The sequence below is a fragment of the Nilaparvata lugens genome, chromosome 11 (assembly GCF_014356525.2).
Source record: "Nilaparvata lugens isolate BPH chromosome 11, ASM1435652v1, whole genome shotgun sequence".
In the NCBI taxonomy this organism is placed as follows: Eukaryota; Metazoa; Arthropoda; class Insecta; order Hemiptera; family Delphacidae; genus Nilaparvata; species Nilaparvata lugens.
The window spans coordinates 44,554,345-44,576,447 of record NC_052514.1 but is presented as its reverse complement, the minus strand read 5'-3'; the positions used below and the strand labels follow the sequence as shown (position 1 = coordinate 44,576,447).

At 35.8% G+C, this 22,103-nt stretch overlaps 1 protein-coding gene across 1 annotated transcript in view; it reads right to left on the bottom strand.

The window, feature by feature from the left end:
• LOC111047842 (DNA repair protein RAD50) overlaps positions 1-22,103 on the bottom strand; it is a 75,652-nt gene that overhangs the window by 25,110 nt on the left and 28,439 nt on the right. Inside the window, 5 exon segments of the mRNA XM_039437319.1 lie at positions 327-490; positions 2,564-2,772; positions 5,103-5,254; positions 9,116-9,253; positions 15,466-15,675. Coding sequence (XP_039293253.1) covers positions 327-490; positions 2,564-2,772; positions 5,103-5,254; positions 9,116-9,253; positions 15,466-15,675 — 873 coding nt within the window.

The window sequence follows — 22,103 nt, the reverse complement described above, 5'->3', positions numbered from 1 at the left end:
AACCAACTTCAAATCACACAGCCTCTTCAACCTCCTACTCCAATAATCCACAAATTCAAACATTCCCGCCACCCCAGCCGCCAACATTTCAAAAATTCCCGCCACTCCCACAACCCACGCTGCTTAATAACCATATGTATTCAACAACGGAAGTGACAGCCAGTGTTGATGAAGGAACTAGTGTCCGAAAGCGCTACACTAATGTAAGTAGAAGCTAATAGTTTTTATTTATATAAATGCCTGACTGCTATGTCGTAATTAATTGTTCAAAGTGATTATTTAACAAGCAGTTCGTAATGGAATCAAACATTGGAGAAAATAATTACCTTGAGTTGTTCTTTGACAATTTCGTTTTGGTCAGTGGTAAGCTTGTTGATTTTATTGACATGAGTGGTTTTCTTAGCCTGGATACTCTCCACCGATTTCCTTGCCGATTCCAGTTTTTCTTGTAGCTCCTCACGTTTATTGCGAGCTTGTGATAAGGTAGAACCTGAAAAAAGCAATGAAATTTGTCATAAAGCATACAAAACTCTCAATAAAATCCAATTTATTCCAAAAAATTCTCAACTTAAACTTATTTTTGGTCATCTTTAGTAAATTGAATAACTTTCTCAAAATTCTGGTGTGGCGCACTCACACAACTTTCCTTGCCGTTATGAAAATTCATCACCTGACGCTAGTGTTCCGCGCATCTCAAGTCTACTATTCAAAGATTTGAGCCAGCTGGTGACAGGGCAATAACGCTGGAGACACACATGAGATCTGCTATCTCTTCATAGTGAATGATTTAATAGAATCAACAATAATTTGCTATTGAATAATCATATTTTTTCGAATTTAAAGCTTATTTTCAATTTTAGGTGAAAATGTTACTGAGCATTAATTGTAGAGATTTTCATGCTCAATGAACTCCATTTGATTTTTTGTTTCAATTGTATCTGAAGCCTGATAATTGGGAATCTATCTGCATAGATGGAGCGGAACTCCTGAAATTTTTTTTTACAGATATGGGACTTGTGGCAGTTGATAGAGCTCATCGATGACTATTTCAGGTACAACTTTAATCAAAATCGTTGGAGCCGTTTTCGAGAATATCGCGAAAACCCCTGTTTTTGACAACATTTTCGCCATTTTAGCCGCCATCTTGAATCGCATTTGATCGAAATTGTTCGTGTCGGATCCTTATATTGTAAGGACCTTACGTTCCAAATTTCAAGTCATTCCGTTAATTGGGAGATGAGATATCGTGTACACAGACGCACATACACACACACACACACACAACACACACACACACACACACACACACACACACACACACACCACACACACACACACACACACATACAGACCAATACCCAAAAACCACTTTTTTGGACTCAGGGGACCTTGAAACGTATAGAAATTTAGAAATTGGGGTACCTCAATTTTTTTCGAAAAGCAATACTTTCCTTACCTATGGTAATAGGGCAAGGAAAGTAAAAATTGGTACTTTCAGAAAATTTTTGTTTTATTAGATCAACAATATCATGAAGAATCTCTCCCCTAAATCTCATGGATTTATCTCTTACCGAACTTGAAATGTTCTGTCCCAAAAATTTAAGCTTTAGGCGCTCATATCTCAAAAAATAATTATCGGAAAGAAATGTTTTCCTGAGAAAACTTCTTCATTTTGATAACTTGATAGTATACAAATCGAACAACTTTGAAAAATATCACCAGTAGAAAGTTTATTTTTAGCCTTTGCACAGCCTTAAACATCTGAAATTCAAGGAAACTTGACTAATGTGAACCTTACTTTAGGCGTTCAAATTTATGGATATATAAAAGCGAAATGGCACTCACTCACTGATTGACTGACTGACTGACTCACTCACTCACTCGCATAACTAAAAATCTACCGGACCAAAAACGTTCAAATTTGGTAGGTATGTTCAGTTGGCCCTTTAGAGGCGCACTAAGAAATCTTTTGGCAATATTTTAATCTAAGGGTTGTTTTTAAGGGTTTAATGTTCGTCTTTTAGCATGTATATTCTTCTTCTCCAAATCTCTTAATTACAGTTGAAATTTCCATATCATATGTTACTATAGAACTATAATCTAGATAGAGAACCTCTTCGAAACAGTTGTTAACTGGCAACTAAATTAATAATTTTGTCAGGTTGGCATTAAGTTGAGTTGACTTTGTTAGGTTGGCACCAAGTTAAAGATTTGAATGCATTTATCGCGGAAAAATTGATTGGGCACTGCTACTTCAATCCTGGGAATATTATATTACTAGCAGTCAGGCTCGCTTCGCTCGCCATATCCGTTTAGCCAGCCGTTTAGTCTGGACCCCCGACTGGATTGTCCTAACATATGATAAAAATGCCCAAATGAAAAATGCAGGCGAGCGAAGCGAGCCTGCTGATCTCATTCTTGGACGATCCAGTCAGGGGTCCAGGGGGCGGAGCCCCCTGGCTAGACGGATTTGGCGAGCGAAGCGAGCCTGACGGCTAGTTTATGGATATAGGCTAACTTCTCAATTTTATATTAGATTAGATTCATTTATAAAACAACTGACCAGTAGTTGGTATCTTTGCCCGCAAATTTTCAATCTCCTTTTCAATGTTTCTGGCCTCCAACATTTTCTGATCCAGGTTGATGACATCCACTTGGATGCCTTTGGCGAGGTTCTCGTCCTGTTTGAGTCCAATCTCCAGGTCACCTTCAATGGCTGCTATTTCCTCAGTCAGCGCCTTGATTTGCTCCGAAACGGCGCTCAGCTCTTCACTGAAAATACAAACAAATTTCAATCAAAACTTACAAAATAAATTGGTCGATGTACAGTTAAAAGTTTAGAGTGTTTCAAATAGAATGACCCAATTTTAAACTGTTATATTTATTAAAAAAAAATGATGCACACAAACAAAATTTACATCAATTTACTCACAGAAGTATCGAGTTTATGATGATGTATTATAAGTGTTCTATGTGTCCTCCTTTTTAGGCTCGGATGACACCTACACCTTTTCCAACAGTATTTAAGAAAGTATCAATTGTAATTGAGAATAGTCATTTGTATTTGAGAAAACGTCAGATGTAAATGAGAAGAGTCAATTGTATTTGAGAAGTCATCACTTGTAATTAAGAATAGTTAATTTTATTTGAAAAAAGTATCATTTTAATTTGAGAACATACGATTTGAAATCGAGAAGTTGTCAGTTGTAATTGGGAAACGATTTTAAAAAGCCAGTGCTTCCAGTGCTTATATTTTTCATAACTGCACTCATATAAAATACTATGATAATGTAATTAATATTCCAATAAAACGTTTAGTTTTTAAATGAAACATTATTTTCAAGCCTCAAAATCCATTGAAGAATTGCCGAATCGTTTGATCAAGAGATTCAATTGATTGATGATAAAGTTTAATTGCGCCGTAAACATAGAGAATTTGATCTTCATCAAGTGCAATGTTTCACAAAATGTTTGGAGACTAAAGTCGCGTTGCCAATACATACATAGAAATAATTCTCATTAATCATTACTTTCACCATTGAAAATATTAATTTTCCCCCATGCAAAGTCTATGCTAGTAATTGGAATACTGTGTACGAAGTACAGTACCCTTTCCTGCTCAAATCGAACCTGTACTGTAGGCTACAGAAGAGTCACGACATGTCAATTGGAAAATTTTCTCATTTTCAATTGATATCTTGTCATTTACATTTGACGATTTCTCAAATACAGTTCACTATTCACAATTACATGTGATGACTTATTTTCAAGCCTCAAAATCCATTGAAGAATTGCCGAATCGTTTGATCAAGAGATTCAATTGATTGATGATAAAGTTTAATTGCGCCGTAAACATAGAGAATTTGATCTTCATCAAGTGCAATGTTTCACAAAATGTTTGGAGACTAAATTCGCGTTGCCAATACATAAATAGATTTAATTCTAATTAATCATTCGTAAACAGTACTTTCACCATTGAAAATATTAATTTTCCCCCATGCAAAGCCTATGATAGTAATTAGAATACTGTGTACGAAGTACAGTATCCTTTCCTGCTCAAATCAAACCTGTACTGTAGGCTACAGAAGAGTCACGACATGTCAATTGGACATTTTTTAAAATTTTCAAAAGATATCTTCTCATTTACATTTGACGATTTCTCAAATACAGTTCACTATTCACAATTACATGTGATGACTTCCCAAATAAAATTGACTATTCTCATGTACATCTGACATTCTCTGAATTACAAGTGACTATTCAAAAATACAATTGATACTCTCTCAAATTAACTTGATACTTTCTCAAATAAAATTGGAAAAGGTGTAGACGGTAGCCAAATTCATCCTAGACTTCGTAAGATGTCTTCTCGGACCGTAGCTACTGCATTAGTTATGCTGGTTCCTGGGTTTTAGCTCCTCATTATCAAGTGCTAAGGGAGTGCAACGTTAAAGATAGTGTTGATGTTCCTCCCTAAGCACTTGATATTGAGGAGCTAAAAACCAGGAACCAGGATAACTAATGCAGTAGCTACAGTCCGAGCTAGAAGACATCTTGCGAACAGTCTGGGATGAATTGGCTACTGTCTACACATTTTCCAATTTTATTTGAGAAAGTATCAAGTTGATTTGAGAAAGTATCAATTGTATTTGAGAATAGTCACTTGTAATTGATTGATTGATTGATTGAGTACTTTATTTATGTAGATTACAATATATACTGGCTGATACACTTATATACAATAGCTTACAATACAGCAAAATTATAGATGAATTTACATAATATAGACTAAGAAAACAATTATTGAACTGTATATGATATGAAAAAGTAATTTGTAATATAATAACTATAGATAACTATATTGTTATGCATCTACATAAATTGGCGGAGCTTTGGACATATCAATGTCCATTATTCGGAAAGAATATTAAAAATATCCTCAAGTACCTAATCTTTGAGTTCCGTAATTCCTGTTCAACTCTATTTCTAAGGCTCCTATACTTTATCAAACTGTAATTGAGAGAATGTCAGATGTATGAATCACGATTGTACGATTGAATGAATCATAGGATGAAGGAATGAATGAATACTTGGTTTCTCACTTGAACTGAGGTAAATCGGTGTCTTTAAGCTGACTGACTCGTTGGTAGACAGGTCTCAACTGCTGTAATCTGGTTAGCTTCTCTTCCAGTCGATTCTGTTCTTCCGTCGATGACACCAGTCGCCTGGGTACATTCTCCAGTTTTGTCTCTAACTGCAATCAATTAAATAATAATATTAACAATTAATAATGATAATAAATGAAAATTAATCAATAAAATAATAAGCTCCTCGCACGCTAACGACAACCAAGCTCTAATAATAGCTATAATAATAATAATATCGAGTGACCTGGCTGGCTCAGGTCTGGTGTCAGTTTTCAGGTCGCAACTGATCAATTTCAGGGCCTCAGACATGACCTAACGACTGCTTTTTAGGCAGCCGGGACCGACGGCTTAACGTGTCCATCCGAAACACGGGATTGGCCCGAGATAAATATCTTGGCCCGGGCCGGGAATTGAACCCGGGCCTCTGAATCATTAAGCCAGCATCTGATCCACTCGACTACGGCCACTCCTTCCCCGAGAGCTGATCCTCTATCGAACATTGTTCAGATGTATTTTGTGCATTTTGATGAATAAAGAAATTTTCAATTCAATTCAACATTGAAACCAGCTTGAAGCGGGCGGGGAATTAGTAAAATCACAGACACAATTTCACACATTCTATGAATTCGATTATTAGAAGAAAAGCTTGTTAATGTTGTCACTTCTATCACTACAAAAATATAATGAAATAAACCTTTTCTCTCTCCTAATCCAACTGACTTGGAAATGTTTCTTATTGAATTGGCAACAGTATTATTGGATAACAGTATTATACCGGGTGATTACAAATGAAATAGACAACTTCAATAGCCTGTACAAAATTAAACTGGTGTATTTCAACATAGCAAGTGATATAGGTTTGTAGGGAATTTCTTAAAGTTTATGTTGGTAGAACTGTTGTTGGCTATTGTTGGCTGCTCCGTGTTACAACAGCCAGTTTAGTTTAGCAATATGGCCGCTACTCAAGTGGAGAAAGCTTATTGTGTTCTTGAATTAGCCAAAACAAACTCTGTTACTGTTGTGCAGCGTCATTTCAGAACAAAATACGGTAAACCACCACCAACAAGGCAATCAATTTATGACTGATATGAACGTTTTGAAAGCAGTCGATGTGTGTGTAAGAAGAAGAGTACTGGAAGACCTTCTGTTACAGAAGAAAAAATTGATAGTGTTCGTGATGTTTTTGTACGAAGTCCAGGAAAATCGACTGGATCAGCGAGTTTAGAATTGCAAATTCCTCAACCTACTATGTGGAAAATTCTGCGGAAACGTTTGAAAATGACACCTTATAAATTGCAGTTAGTACAAAGTTTAAATGACAATGATAAAGTTGTACGTAAAAATTTTTGTCAAGAGATGCAACATTGTCTTGAAAATGACGACACATTGTTAAGTCGCCTGATTTTCAGTGATGAATGCACTTTTCACATTAGTGGAAAAGTTAACAGACATAATGTACGAGTATGGGGAACAGAAAACCCAAGAGAGACTGTACAGCATATACGCGATTCTCCTAAAGTGAACGGTTTTGCGCTTTATCTTGTGAAAAGGTTTACGGGCCTTTCTTCTTCCAAGAACCATCAGTAACCGGAAGAATTTATCTAGACATGTTAACCGAATGGTTAATGCCTCAACTACATGAAGATAGTTGTAACTTCATTTTTGTACAAGATGGAGCTCCGCCTCACTGGTACTCAGACGTCAGAGGGTATCTGGATGAACATCTTCCTAGACGATGGATCGGCCGTGCAAGTGAGGAAAACGTTGTGTTTCAGCCGTGGCCACCTCGTAGTCCGGACCTAACGCCCTGCGACTTTTTCTTGTGGGGCTATGTAAAAGACAGAGTTTTCTACCACCGCTTCCTGTGGATATCGATGATCTTAAACAACGAATCACAAATGCTCTTGCTACAGTTAACCGTGAGATGCTTAGTCGTGTGTGGTCAGAATTTGACTACCGTGCTGATATCTGTCGTGTTGCAAATGGTGCACACATTGAACATCTGTAAATTTTCAATAAAAACTTCAAGAATTCTTCTATGTAATCATGTAAGTAATGATCTAAACTTTTAAATAATAAATTCTCTACAAGCTATTCAAACTGTCTATTTCATTTGTAATCACCCGGTATTATAATATATGTAAGTACGTACAGGAGCGGCCTGAGCGGCCATGCGAGCCTTGCGCTCTGGACGAATTGTAACAATATAATTATGTTACCAGTATTATATTAATGTACGCAAGCACTACATGATTACCAATCATGAGAACACGGTTGTCAAGGTGACTGTTTTAGCAACGAACGTTAACAAGTAAATAACTAGTTGGAGTTTTATGATGAACGTTCAAAGATGATGTTGTATTTTATTTTTATCTTGTTCAAAATTTTAAATATGAATAAAGTATTTATTACAGCAGCACATTTACAACAATATATATAAATACTGATGCCACTAAATACGTTGATTTAGAACTGTTCCAAAATCCATTAAGTAAGTGCAGGAAATATTTGTCACTTTTTGTGTAGTTAAGAAGTTGATATTGTGATAATTATTCATATTGAATGAAAAAGACTAAGAAATTGTCAAAAAACCACTGATTTATTGATAATTAGAAAGACCGGTTATGGTTATTAAACCATTGTCAATCTCTTATAAACTAAAACTAAATACAAGAGCTCAGACTAATAAATACAAGACTAAATTCTGCTGCTCTTGTATTTAGTTTTAGTTTATAAGAGATTGACAATGGTGTAATAACCGAAACCGGTCTTTCTGATTATCAATCAATCAATCAATCTCTTTATTCAAAACATACATCAAAATGTACATGAATGCGTCTTTCTTTATTATTTTCAAAATAATAAAATAAATACAAGTAAAAAACAAAATACATCAACAATAGGTAGTCTAAATACATAATGAGTTGGCACTATAAAATTCTTCATAACTGTATAATTCTAATTCCAGGATATACTTTTTCAGTTTGTTTTTAAACCTTGTAATATCTTTTTCATGATTAATCTTAGTAGGAAGTAAGTGATGAATTTGATGCCCATATAGGTCGGGCTTTGTTTGTACTTCTCTTTATACTATGTTCTTTGATAATAAAGTTGTTCCTATTTTTTGTATTATAGTCATGCACACTGGATTGCCTGGGAATTTGTCTTCATTATTTTTACGTGTAATATTGTTTTATAATATAAAGTCCATACACCGTCATAATTCTAACTTTTTAAAAAATGTCCTGCACGACTCTTGTCTATTTAAATTAAATATTTTTCTTACTGCTTCTTTTTGGAGTTTTAATATCCTATTCAAGTTAAATGCACTAGTCCCACCATAAATCGCAATGCCATATGAAATATGAGAGTGGACAGTGGCATAATACACGGATCTCAAAGTTAATAAATTACAAATGGGTGCCAGCCTTCTTAGTGCAAATATTCCTGTACTTACTTTTTTACATACTCTTGATACAAATATGATACAAGTATCAAATCAGTGTTTTTTTGACAATTTCTTAGTCTTTTTCATTCAACAAATATTTGTCAGTTTACTCGCGAAAACTCCGGAACGAGTCAGGAGCTAGGTTGTCACAAGCTCCTTGCACGCTGGTGTCAACGAGTCTCCCCCGATAGCCAATCCCCTACTGGTTAAGAGGGGACTGATTATCAGGGCCATTGACGACAACCTAACACCTCGCACGCTGACGACAACCAAGCCCCCCGTCAGCCAAGCTCCTCTCTCAGAAGCTCAGTTGACGCCGTCAACCAATCCCCTCGAAAGTGGTTTTGAAAGGAGCTTAGCTGTCGGGGAGCTAGGTTGACGCGTTCCCCTTTTATTGTGTTTCAATTAACTTCCAGTATGAAGTGAGTATTTCTTTGAAAAGAAAAGTGAGCATTTCTTTGTAGTTTGACAGAATTTTGATGGAAAATTATGAGAGAATAAAAGAAGAATAATGACTGACCGATCTAGCCAGTTCTAAAGCCTCCTGGTCCGCACTGAACGTCCTCGTACAGAGGGGACAGCAAGGTCGTGGTTCCTGCAGCTTGGCTATGTACTTTCTAAACATTACCATCGACGACTTCAGGGTGCCTGTGTCATCCTACAATCAACAAACAAACAAAGAATTAGCAACAAAAACGTGTAAGAAATAAATAAACACGACTAGATAAATTAAAAATGAAAAATAATTATTTAATTAAGGAATGAATTATGAATGAATTGAGAATCTAAAAGAATTAAGAATGAAAATGAACAATTATTCAGAGTGTTTGTGTCGTCCCGTAATTGAATCGGCCTGAGGAGAAAATGAAAATGAACAATTCAGTGTTTGTGTCGTCCTGTAATTGAATCGGCCTGAGGAGAAAGGGAACATGTCAAAATTTTTCATTTTTTATGGTTGAAATGAGTTGTTTATTGTGGGATACATCGATTGAAGTTGAAAGGGAACATGTCAGCATTCTCTTTATAAGAGAAACAGATATCGTATTTTTGGTGTACTGGAGTGAAAGGGAACTAGTCATGACACACATGTTCCCTTTCAACGCCGAACATTCGAAAATCACTTGTTTGTCACTTGAGATTTTTATGCTATTTGTTAGGTTTCCTTTGATTCACGCGTTGCTTTGAGGTTAGATTGCTTTCGGTTGAGGTGTTTATTGTAAAAGTTGAAGTGTGATAATTTATAATATTTATTTATTTATTTATTTATTAGAACAGTCACAAACACGATATTTGGAAAGAGAAACAGGCAATTGCCCAAAACTTCTTCAATTCCTTGATTTTGGCACATAAATAGTCCAAGTGAGGTTAAGTTTAAAATTTCTGTTTTCACCAAAAATTAACACTCAGAGAATACGTATTCGAGATATGACTTTTGAATTTCGAAGGGTTGATAAGAGCCGGAAATAACACTAACAATTCGAAAGTTTCAATAATATTGAAATAAACTTGAAAATCAGCTGATAGTTGCAGTGATAGTAGTTTTAATTTTTCTGCTCAAAATTTTCAAGTTTATTTCAATATTATTGAAACTTTCGATTGTTCAGTGTTATTTCCGGCTCTTATCAACCCTTCGAAATTCAAAATTCATCAGTCATATCTCGAATACGTATTCTCTGAGTGTTAATCTTTGGTGAAAACAGAATTTTAAACTTAACCTCACTTTGGACTATTTTGTGCCAAAATCAAGGAATGAAGAAATTTTGGGCAATTGCCTGTTTCTCTTTCCAAATATCGTGTTTGTGACTGTTCTAATAAATAAATAAATAAATAAAATTTTGAGCAGAAAAATTAAAACTACTATCACTGCAACTATCAGCTGATTTTCTAATATCATCATGAGTAAAAGGAAGTTAACAAAAAACTCAATTTTAAGGGGTGAATCTTATATAAAAGTGCTTATACTGAATAAAAATGTTGTCTTAAAAGAGTTTGCACCCTAATGACAAAAAACAATCTTGAAATATCAATACTTATCTGTATTCAGTTTTTTTCTCCCCTGAAAATTCTGATTTTTGACATGTTTAAGATTCAAGATTCAAGATTCATTTATTGTCAGAACACTTTAACAAAAATGCAAGACAAAGTCAACAATTAAATAAAAAATTCTAAAATATAACAAATAAACATTAATAGTCATCACAGTCACATCGTAATATACACAAAAGAAGACAAAGATAAGCAAATTCTATATAATATAATAAACATTTTTAAAACAGTTATATCACAGTTAAGAAAATACACAGACATCACCACAATCCTCATAACCATATGGACAGCAGTCAATTAGAATCTTTTTAACGGAAAACCTAAAACTATTAATATCACATTCTTTATATTAGCAGGCAGTTTATTAAATAACCTCTTTCCAAATTCAACAAAACTTTTCAAAGTTAAACGGTAATTGCACTGTAATAATCTAAGTGCTTCTGCTTGTCTTGTAAAATGATTGTGAATATAACTCTTCCCTTTCTCTTCAGACCGATTCAATTATTACAGTCAAACACAGAGAGGTAAAATTGTAAAAAATAAACACGACTAAATAAATAAAATAAAAAACAACTCGACTTTTTGTGCCTATGACGTCCTGCAAGCACAGACAAACAAAGAGTTAGGGTAGTCAAACAGTACAAAATTAATACTTGAATAGTTTTATTGCAGCATTCATAATTAGTACCCTTCTATTTTATTTGATAAAACAACTGGTTAGGTTATTCATCCCCATATGTGTCCAAATAAATTATTATTCGATATCATTGTTTCAAGAGAATAGTCATTATTCGTGCATGGATGGCATAATCAGGGGTGCTTCACAACCAGTTGGACAAAAAAGAAGTAATTGTTTCTTCTTCACATAGACACAAAAGCATCGGTCACAGTTGAGTGTAACTCCAATAATATGAACACTGATTATCCCCTAATTTCAGATACGATAAAAATGATAATGATGAAGGCTGATGATTGTGAGCCAAATGATTATGATCAAAATTATTATGATTATGATAAAGATGATTATGTTAGATCAGGTCATCTAGAGACCATGATAATATACTTTTCCTACAGTTACCTTGAAAAGTGACGATTCCTGCACTGATTACAGAACGCAAAGATTCACTTTTCCGCTCTAGTGCGGGAAAAAATTTTTCTGCACTCCAGATTTGCAACATGGCAACACAAAATAGTTGGTGGGTTATATGGAGGATTAGTGCACGATAAAAAACATTAAGTTGGTAAAAATGACTGTGGTTAGATTTAGATAAGAATCATTTCAATGGCTACCCTACATTTATGATAAAATCCCAATCTGGAAATCCAAAACAAGAATAATGTTCATCCAAATCATAATTAAATAATCATCATTTACGAATTTTCATCATTAAATAATAAATAATAGTTCTTTTCTATTGATAATTATTATTTCAACTCCAAGAAATGAGAAAAGTAGCAAATATACATTATAAAATTCGAATTTTGAGGTTAAATGATTACCGTTCGATATTCATATAAATAAAAATGATAAAAAACATAACAATAGTACAATAAAAAATATTCTCTGTTGTCTATGTTATTTTTATAAATATTTTTCAGTTTACTTTGAGCATTTTTCTCGTTAATTTGAGCATAAGTCTAAATTTCTGAATCGTGTTTCAGTAATTTTTATCTGGATTAAACAAACTTAGGTACAATTCTTCCCACTAGGTCGCGCGCTTGTCGGTTCAGGCATCTTGTTGTGTTCAGCCATCTTGCATCTCGGTTCAGCCAACAAGCTGTTGGCGTGTATTTTGAATATGAAGTTTTTGTTCCATCTGTATTTTTTCTGATTCTTGAATGAATAAAAATGAGAACTTTGGCTGAGAATTTTCAACTTCAATTTGATTATTAATTTTTAAATGAATTAAAGTTGCTATTAATAGCAGCATCACCCACACACAAACATTTGATGGATTTCAGCCATCATTTAACCCATAATCATTCAATCAACCACTTATCATATTCAATGGTAACTGTAGGAAAAATTAAATGTGAAATACGTGCGCAAAGTTCCTCTGCTGCACTCAAGAAGCCATTCCGCCCTCGCCTACGGCTCGGGGCGTAAACGTTTCTTTCGGTGCAGCAAACTGTCACTTTGCGCACTAGTTGCACAAATAACTATTAATAGACTATCGCTGTTACTATAACCATAGAGAATCAATAGCGTAAATAGATATCCCATGGTATCGAGCATTCATGTCGCAACTTTTACTGTTATCTCAAGCCGATTACTGTCGATTTTTACTGTTTTGACCGGGTAAGAGGGTATGAACGGCACAATATGAGAGACTACCAGTGTCATAGAGCTTCACAGGAAAGAACTACGTGGACTATCAGCTTGAGATGACAGTAAAAGTTGCGACATAAACGCCCTATACCATGGGATATCTACTTATGCTATTGTTTCTCTATGCTATAACGCAGTTTATACTCAGCTGCACAGCTAGAGTCATCGTTCATGGATTGGATCTTAAGCTATTGTCACTCTATTTATAATCTACAGATCGGCAATATTGTCAAAACATTAATAAACCAACAACGTATTTCGAAATGGGCCTATAAATTCATTGATGAAACAATGCAATGGATCAATAAATTTGAGCAAACTAGTCAACTCGAACCTCCCTGATCCCTATTGAAAGCTCTTTTTTTGTGTTGCACTGTGTCTTTTTTCATCTGACACAACACACATCACATCACTAAATACATAAAAGAAAACTCACCATTTAGCTTTGTTTGAAACAGATTTATTTTCAAAGCACAAGTCCACAAAATGTACATCTCCTAATCATCGTATTTTCATCACTCTGCCTAAACCTATAAATTGAATGTCTGTTCCTCTTAGGTTCATTAAAAATTATAATTAAATAAATCTGTTTCAAATTTCAAATTTAGAAATAATGTTTCTGTTTCAAATTTAGAAATACAGTTGAACCTCTCTATAACGAACCTCCACTTAACGAAATCCTCTACACAACGAATTTTTACCTGGTCCCATGACATCTTAGAGTTTTTTCTGCTTATTTACCTCTATTTAACGAATTTCGTACCTCTCAACAACAAATTTTTCTCTTGACTTCAACATACAAAGTGTAGTGTGTATAAGGAAGCAGACGGTCATTTTCAAGGAATTCTTTAGTTTCAGCAGAAAGGTCAATAGACTAAAAATAATGGCAATTCAGGTAGGAAGACGGAAGAAGATACAGTGGTAGACAGTCAATAGAGGGTGAAGCACATGTCGGAAATTGAATGCAAGTTACTGAAAATTGAATTCCAAGAGCTTTCAAGTTTGAATAAAATTAATATTTTATCCAATTCCCTTTAATATTCTTATTAGTTCATAAAGTGTTTCATCATCATTTTCCCATGTCATTTGGTGTGGGCTCTCCGTATCAATTTGCGCCATTCTTCTCTGTCTTTTGTCTTTTGTCGATGGGTTCATTATTGTAGACCAGGCAGGTGAACGACTGGACTTTTTTCCCATTCTTGCTTTTGTCACACATTTCAATTCTTTGAACTGACTATGATGATGATGATGACTGTGACGAACCTGAGGAGAAGAATCCGTCAGATCAAAAAGTTCTAGAGGTTTTCAAAATTATCAGGCAAGGATTAAAACTGAAAAATAGTGTACCAGACATGTCCGACTGTTTGAATAAATGTGAGTCGTTTATAAAACATAATGTTTTATTCAAATGCAAAATTCAACCGATATTACTAACTTTTCAAATATAAAACAAAAAAATAGGAAATTTGAGTTATTATAGTATTTATAGTAAAGATATAGACAAAATAACCGTATTTTGCGTTCCATCTAATAGTAGTGTAAATAGTTGAAAAATATTGCTACAGAATATGTACTTTGATTAAACTCTACTACTAGTACAAATCAAGCATTCTGGAAATAAATTGGTGAGTTTACTTACTTATTACGTTCTACAAATATTCAAAAAACATGTTTTTATCGACAGCATGAATTTTCAAATTTCCATATTAATATTGGCCAAATAGGTACCCTACCTACTTTCGCGATGATATGTTTCATGTACCATATTCATTTATTTACCGCCGTGATACGATATTATAAAATCCATAGGATCGTGGCAGTTTTATTGACAGAACCTCTCAATAACGAATACCTCTCGGCAGCGAATTTTTTCTCGGGATAATCGACTTCGCTATATAGAGGTTCGACTGTAATACATTTATTATATAATCTTTAATTAGCCTAAGAGGAACAGACATTCAATTTATAGGTTGAGGCGGAGTGATGAAAATACGTTTGATTGATTGATTGATTGAGTACTTTATTTATGTAGATTACAATATAAACTGGCTTATACACTTATACACTTATACGCTTATAGCTTACAATACAGCAAAATTATAGATGAATTCACATAATATAGACTAAGAAAATAATTATTGAAAGTATATGATATGAAAAAGTAATTTGTAATATAATAATTATGGATAATTATATTGTTATGCATCTACATAAATTGGCGGAGCTTTGGACATATCAATGTCCATTCTTCGGAAAGAATATTAAAAATATCCTCCCCACTAACTCTCTACCAAAATTGATTGAGAGATGTAAATGTAGTGGACTTTTGCTTTGAGAATAAATCTGTTTCAAACAAAGATATATGGTGAGTTTTCTTTTATGTATTTAGTGATGTGATGTGTGTTGTGTCAGATGAAAAAAGACACAGTGCAGTGTGATAAAACAGTCTATTGAATCCAATAAATTCGAGAAAAAACTAGTAAACTCGAACCCACCTGAACTCTCTTGAGCGCTTCCGTGGTAGTATTGACCACCTCTTCGTAGTCCTGATCGAGACAGATGTTCTGCAGTTCCTCTTCGTCTGCTAACAGCGTCCGTCGACTGGTTCGCAGCTTCTCATCCGTGTGTTGCCTCTTACTCTCCAGTTTTGTCAGCTCAGTCTGTTTCTCCGCGATTCGTTTCTGGGTTGACGTGATGTTGTGTGTCTGAACAGAAACAAATCAACTATATAGTCAGGAATGTGAGGTTTACGTTGGTGTTGCTATCCCTGTCTATCATTAGACAAAGCAGATAGCGCCATCCTTTTCTACTGTCTCTTACTCTCCAGTTTTGTCAACTCTTGTCTGCTTCTCCGCGATTCGTTTCTGGGTTGAAGTGATGTTGTGTGTCTAGACAGAAACAAATCAACTATATAGTGAAGAATGTGAGGTCCACATTATAGTCAGTAGAAATTATAGGACTACATGGTTGCCAAATTTCTTACTCTCCAGTTTTGTCAACTCTTGTCTGCTTCTCCGCGATTCGTTTCTGGGTTGAAGTGATGTTGTGTGTCTAGACAGAAACAAATCAACTATATAGTGAAGAATGTGAGGTCCACATTATAGTCAGTAGAAATTATAGGACTACATGGTTGCCAAATTTCATATCTCCACTGCCATAACTTTCCACTGCCTTGTAGATGATAAGCTATGTTTATGGATTGAAGTTATGTTGTGTGTCTAGGGACAAAACAAATCAACTACAGTTAGGTTCACGTTATAATGACAGTATCAAATCAAATCAAATTTCATTTATTCAAGTAGTTGCATACAAAAGACAAGCTTCACAACATTGAATCGTCACAATCAATAATAAACACAGAAAATACAATATTGAATGAAAAGACTAAGAAATTGTCAAATAACCACTGATTTATTGATAATTAGAAACTAAATCTATTTATCAATAAATTCTAATTATCAATAAATCAGTGGTTTTTTGACAATTTCTTAGTCTTTTTCATTCAATATGAATAATTACCACAATATCAACTTCTCAACTACACAAAAAGTGAAAATACAATAGTGCAAGAAAAACACTGCCTTCAGGAACACCCCCTGGAACATATCGATTAATTTCAGTTGATTTGAAGGGAATTTTTATTTTGTAATAATTCTATGACATGTAATTTTCTTCCCTCAAGACATCCACACATTCATCCACTGTGTATGGCGCTCTTTTTAACAGAACTTTCCTTATCCTTCCGGTCATCTTTGAAAAGTTGGAAAAATCTTTAAAATTATGAGGGAGTCTATTTAACATTTTTATTGCGCAATAGTGTGGGCCTTTCTCCAGAAGGGTTAGTCTATGTGCCGGGTAACCGGGGATTGAGCCACCACTCCTCGTATTGTAGGAGTGATCAAGTAAAACGGTAGAGAATGCCCTCCAATTTTTACTAACGTACGTGATGATCTCCAGAAAGTACATGGCTGGCAAAGTTGATATACTCTCTCTCACAAAATAAGGCCTACAGTATGTTCGGGCACTGAGGTTAAAGATTATTCTCAGAGCTCTTTTCTGCCTCCTGAAAATTACCCCAAGGTGTGTGACATAGCCACCCCAGAATATCAAACTGTAACGAATGACAGACATGAGATAGCCATGATAGATCGCAAACAGGGAATTATACCCTACTGCTCCCCTCACACACCTCAGCGAGAACAGAATAGCAGATATCCTATGCAAGAGACGCTGCACCTGATCACCCCACCTCAAGTCATCATGCCCCGAGAAACCTCGTCACTTTTGACTGATTGTAGCCTGATAGGTCTACGTTAAGTATATTGTTGTTCAAAGTTGATGCTGTAAATTGAAGATTTACAATGTTATCTGATTAACATTGGTGTTGCTATCCTTGTCTATCATCCTTTGCATCATCTTCAATAGTGAGGTCCTCTTTATAATAGCGGTATTTGATTAACATTGGTACTGCTATCCTTGTCTATCATTCGACAAAACAGATTGGGCCATCCTTTTCTACTGTCTCTTACCATAGAGAAACAATAGCGTAAGTAGATATCCCATGGTATAGGGAGTTTATGTCGTAACTTTTACTGTTATCTCAAGCCGATTTTCACTGTTTTGTTGGGGTGAGAGTGTATGAACGGCACAATATGAGAGACTACCAGTGTCACACAGCTTCAAGGGAAAGAACTATGTGGACTATCGGCTTGAGATAACAGTAAAAGTTACGACATAAACTCCCTATACCATGGGATATCTACTTACGCTATTGTTTCTCTATGCTCTTTCTCTCCAGTTTGCCTCCTGTGGGTTGGGGGAGGTTTGAGTCGATCATCGTACTCAAGAATGTATTTAAAACCAGAATTCACCCACAGTATCCATGCTTGTCATAGGAGGCGACTAAAATGTACCTCAAGGCAACTCCAGAAGTTGCCTTGCCTTCAAACCCACGGGATCTGCCCCATCAGGTGGCGACCACAGATGGGCGAAACTCCAGGCACAAATGTGGGTCAAGAGGCTGAGTCTACCGATAGGAAGACCGCGAGTAAGTTGGGAGGAAAACGTTTCACGGATTGCAGCAATAAAGCTGCGTACACATATTCGCGCTTCCAACCCGCACCGAGCACGCTCCTCCCTCGTACCACCATCGAACCACAGTCGCTCCTCCCACGCACCCATCATGAACGTTACTGAAGATGTTAGATCTTCTCGCGTTCCCCGGTCGAACCACTGTTGCTCGCCGGTCGATCATCAATCGCTCTGCTGGAGTGACGTTCGGTTGCGGAGCAGAGCGAAAGTCTGTACGCACCTTTAGAGGCAAGACCATGAATCAAATCAAGAGAATGGCTTTGGATAGGGACCAATGGAGGAGGTGGGTCCGAGGCAACATCACAACGCCGTGAAAACGGCACAATGGGCGAAGAAGAAGAAGAAGAGGCTGAGTCGAGGGTGGCCGGGCGCCGGGCGCCCTAGAGGCAACTTGGCCGCCCCTTCCTCAGTGGAAGGACCTACAAAGAAGGCCAGGAGTGGAACTCACGTAGGTCACGAGGACTAATCAGTCTGCCAAGCATATCACACTGGATTGCAACCAGGTGATGAATGGAATGTTAGTATAGGGGAAAACTCCTGGTTCTTGTAAAGGACATAGGTATTGGTTTGCCTAACTAACATACTACTTGGGAACACAATAAGCTTCGGTTGACGTGTGGAGTTCTTTGAACCTTTGGATCCTTGAATCCGTCCCTTAAAAAACAATAAACAATAGTGAGGTCCACGTTATAATGGCAGTGTTTGATTAGCAATGATATTGCTATTCTTGTCTATCATTCAACAAAGCGGTTGGCGCTATCTCTTTCTCGCTTTGCTCTGTTGCCAGATCCTCTTTTAACAATGCAGAATTGATAACTAATTAACGAAATATTTTATTTTAATTATGAGAATTCATTATGAAATTATTGAAAAATATTTTTCTTGCTTATTAAATATAATTTCTAGGTTGGATTACATAACAAACGAAGTAATAAGAACCGAACTAAATGTAGAGTCTTTATTGCAAATATTGAAGAAAAGTAGAGAAGACTGGTCCAGCCATCTACTTCGTATGCCAGCAAATAGACTTCCAATTCAAGCTTGGCACTACAAACCCGATGGGAGAAGAGGCGGCGGACGACCGATGAAGTAATGGATGCCAGAACAGGCCAACAGAGCCTAATCCTTAATGTCGATGATGATGATGAGAATTTCTTTCTTAATAAAATATAATTGATTATTTTAAACGTGAATGAACAGTTAATATCGCATCAATAAGCCTGTATCAGCTACCGTCTATAGAAGGCATTGACAAGACAGGATCGACAACGTTGTTCTCCTATCTTTCTCCACTGCCATTATAACGTGGACCTCACTGCAGTGAGTGTTATTGAAGTTGGTGTTGCTATCCTTGTCTATCATTCGACAAAGCAGATAGCGCTATCCTTTTCTACTGTCTCTTACTCCACAGCTTTGTCAGCTCAGTCTGCTTTTCGTTCGTGTGAGGCTCAACTCACACTTACGCGACTCAGGTGGAGAAGAGACTCGACTCTAGTCGAAAGCATGTATTTTCAAATGGTGACGTCGCGGAGACTAGAATCGACTGGTCTGAGTGTCACCATTTGCAAACACATGCTCTCGACTGGAGTCGAGTCTCTTCTCCACCTGAGTTGCGTGTGAGTTCAGCCTTAGGGCCAGTTGCACGTACGTCTGTTAAATATGGACATTAACGTCGATTAACAAATCAGCGTTAGTTTTACGGATTCATTTCTGTTCCACCAAGATCGGTTAGTTTTTAATACCGATTAAGTTTACCGGTTAAATAGCCAAGATTTTAACGGTTTCACAATCCGGCAACACTGTAATTTAACTGACACAAAATAATTGAGGTTATGTTATTGAAGCGGTGAATTTAAAACTGAAAAAATATTAACAAACGAGATCATGGTCCAATATTATTAGACAAAGAAAAAATGAGTTTGATTTCAATTCTAATAAGAGAGAATATTTACATAATAGAAAACTGATAATGATAGGTATTTTTTGAGGTAAAAATGAGGTCATGTTATTGAAGCGGTGAATTTGACCATTCAATACAGAGGCATGCGCCATAAAAATGCTCTGTCTGTCGCCAGTGTCAAGTGCTATGCTGCTAACAGACGACAACAGATCGTAAACTAACCTCAAAATTCAGAATCTAATTTTGAATGCTAATATCAGCTAAATACACTTCTCTATTTTATTAATGAATGAAATTCATTCATATATTAAGCCCTTACTTTGAATTTTTTAGTTTTTTTTACCCAAAAACAGCTATCAGTAGGTACCTAACCGGCGTTAGTTGGATTTAATTCCCCGTGAATGGCCTGTTAAAAATCTTTCACGTCGATTAGTTTAACCAGCGTTATTTTTCGATTTTTATTTTTGTGCAACCAAATTTTCTTTGTTTCAACTAATCGCGGTTAAAATAGAATAGAATAGAATAGAATATCTTTATTAGCCTCAATAGTACATCACAATTTGACATATAGGCCAGTCAACACAATACATACAGCACAATAAAAACGGGCAATAAACCACCACAATAAACAGTCACAGTAGTACATTGGATTGAAATTCAAATACATTACATACAGTTCATAATACAACAATACACATCATTCAAAAATATACATTTTTAATTCATTTCAAAATCCCTTGGATATAATTTTTCTCCATATATTCTTTGACGGAGTAGAAGGGATTATCTAAGAGATTTTTCTAGCACATTTCTAAACCTTTTGTAATTAAGTTGTCTTATTTCAAAGGGCAGTCTATTCATAATTTTGATTGCGGCATTAGTGGGGCTTTGATCTGTCTTGTGGAGTCTGCTTCTTGCTAAATTCAAAGATTGACTTGTTCGAGTATTATGTGTGTGTGTAGCACTTCTCAACTCCATTTTTCGGGATTAGCTTTCAAGAACAGTAAACATTGTAATATGTATAATGAAAAGAGTTTGATATACGCAATCCCTTAAAATTTCTCTACAATGTTCACGAAATGGAGCTTTGGCAATGACTCTGACAGCCTTTTTCTGCAACAAAAAGATATCATGCGCTTGTGCTGCACAACCCCAGACTATTAGGCCATATTGGATATGCGACTGAAAAATGCCAAAATAGGCCTGACGAATGCCATCCTGGTCCAGCTCACCACAAAGACGTTTGAGGGCAAATACACTGCTGCTCAACTTATTTTTCAGACTGGCAATGTGATGGGTCCAAGTTAGAGTAGGGTCTACAATGATTCCCAAAAATTTCTGAGCCTTATTATTTGTGCTATTGGAAGCAGATCTACTTTTAAGCCCAAACGTGATTGTTGTTGTTTTATCTGCATTGAGAAGCAGCTCATTCGCATTCAACCACGTTTGAACTACCTTCAAATTAGATTCAGAAAGTGCCACAGCCTGAGTGTCATCTGAATGCCTATTGAGAACTGTGGTGTCATCTGCATATAAGACTATTTTCGATGGGACATTGATGCTCAAATCATCAATCATAATAAGAAAGAGCAAAGGACCCAGGACCGAGCCCTGAGTACTCCACACTTAACAGACAAAGTACCCGAGCTTTTACCATCCACACATACATATTGAGTTCTGCCCTGCAAATAGCTGGAGAATAAATCCAGTGCTAATCCTTCATCTGTAAGTGCTTCAATTTTGCTAACAGGATGTCACCCTTTTCGGAAACCGAACTGAGTCTTACAGAGCAAGTCATTCTCCTCCAAAAATTTGCAAAATTGCTTTCCAAGCAGAATTTCTATTATTTTCGAAAAAATAGGAACTATAGCAATGGGCCTGAAGTTTGTAATATCTTCATGTTTACCCTTCTTGAAAACCGGTATTACTTTAGTGATTTTGAGTGAGGTGGGAAATTTCCCTTCCGCAATGACTTTATTTACAAGGCATGTGAACGGGGTTAGAATACAATTGATAATATTCTTTATTAGAGCATTGGACAGTCCATAGTGGTCCTTACTATTCTTTGTAGACATATGCTTTACAACTTCCAAGATACAATTTCTGTTACAGGTTTGAATCGGAACTTCTTAATATTTTCAG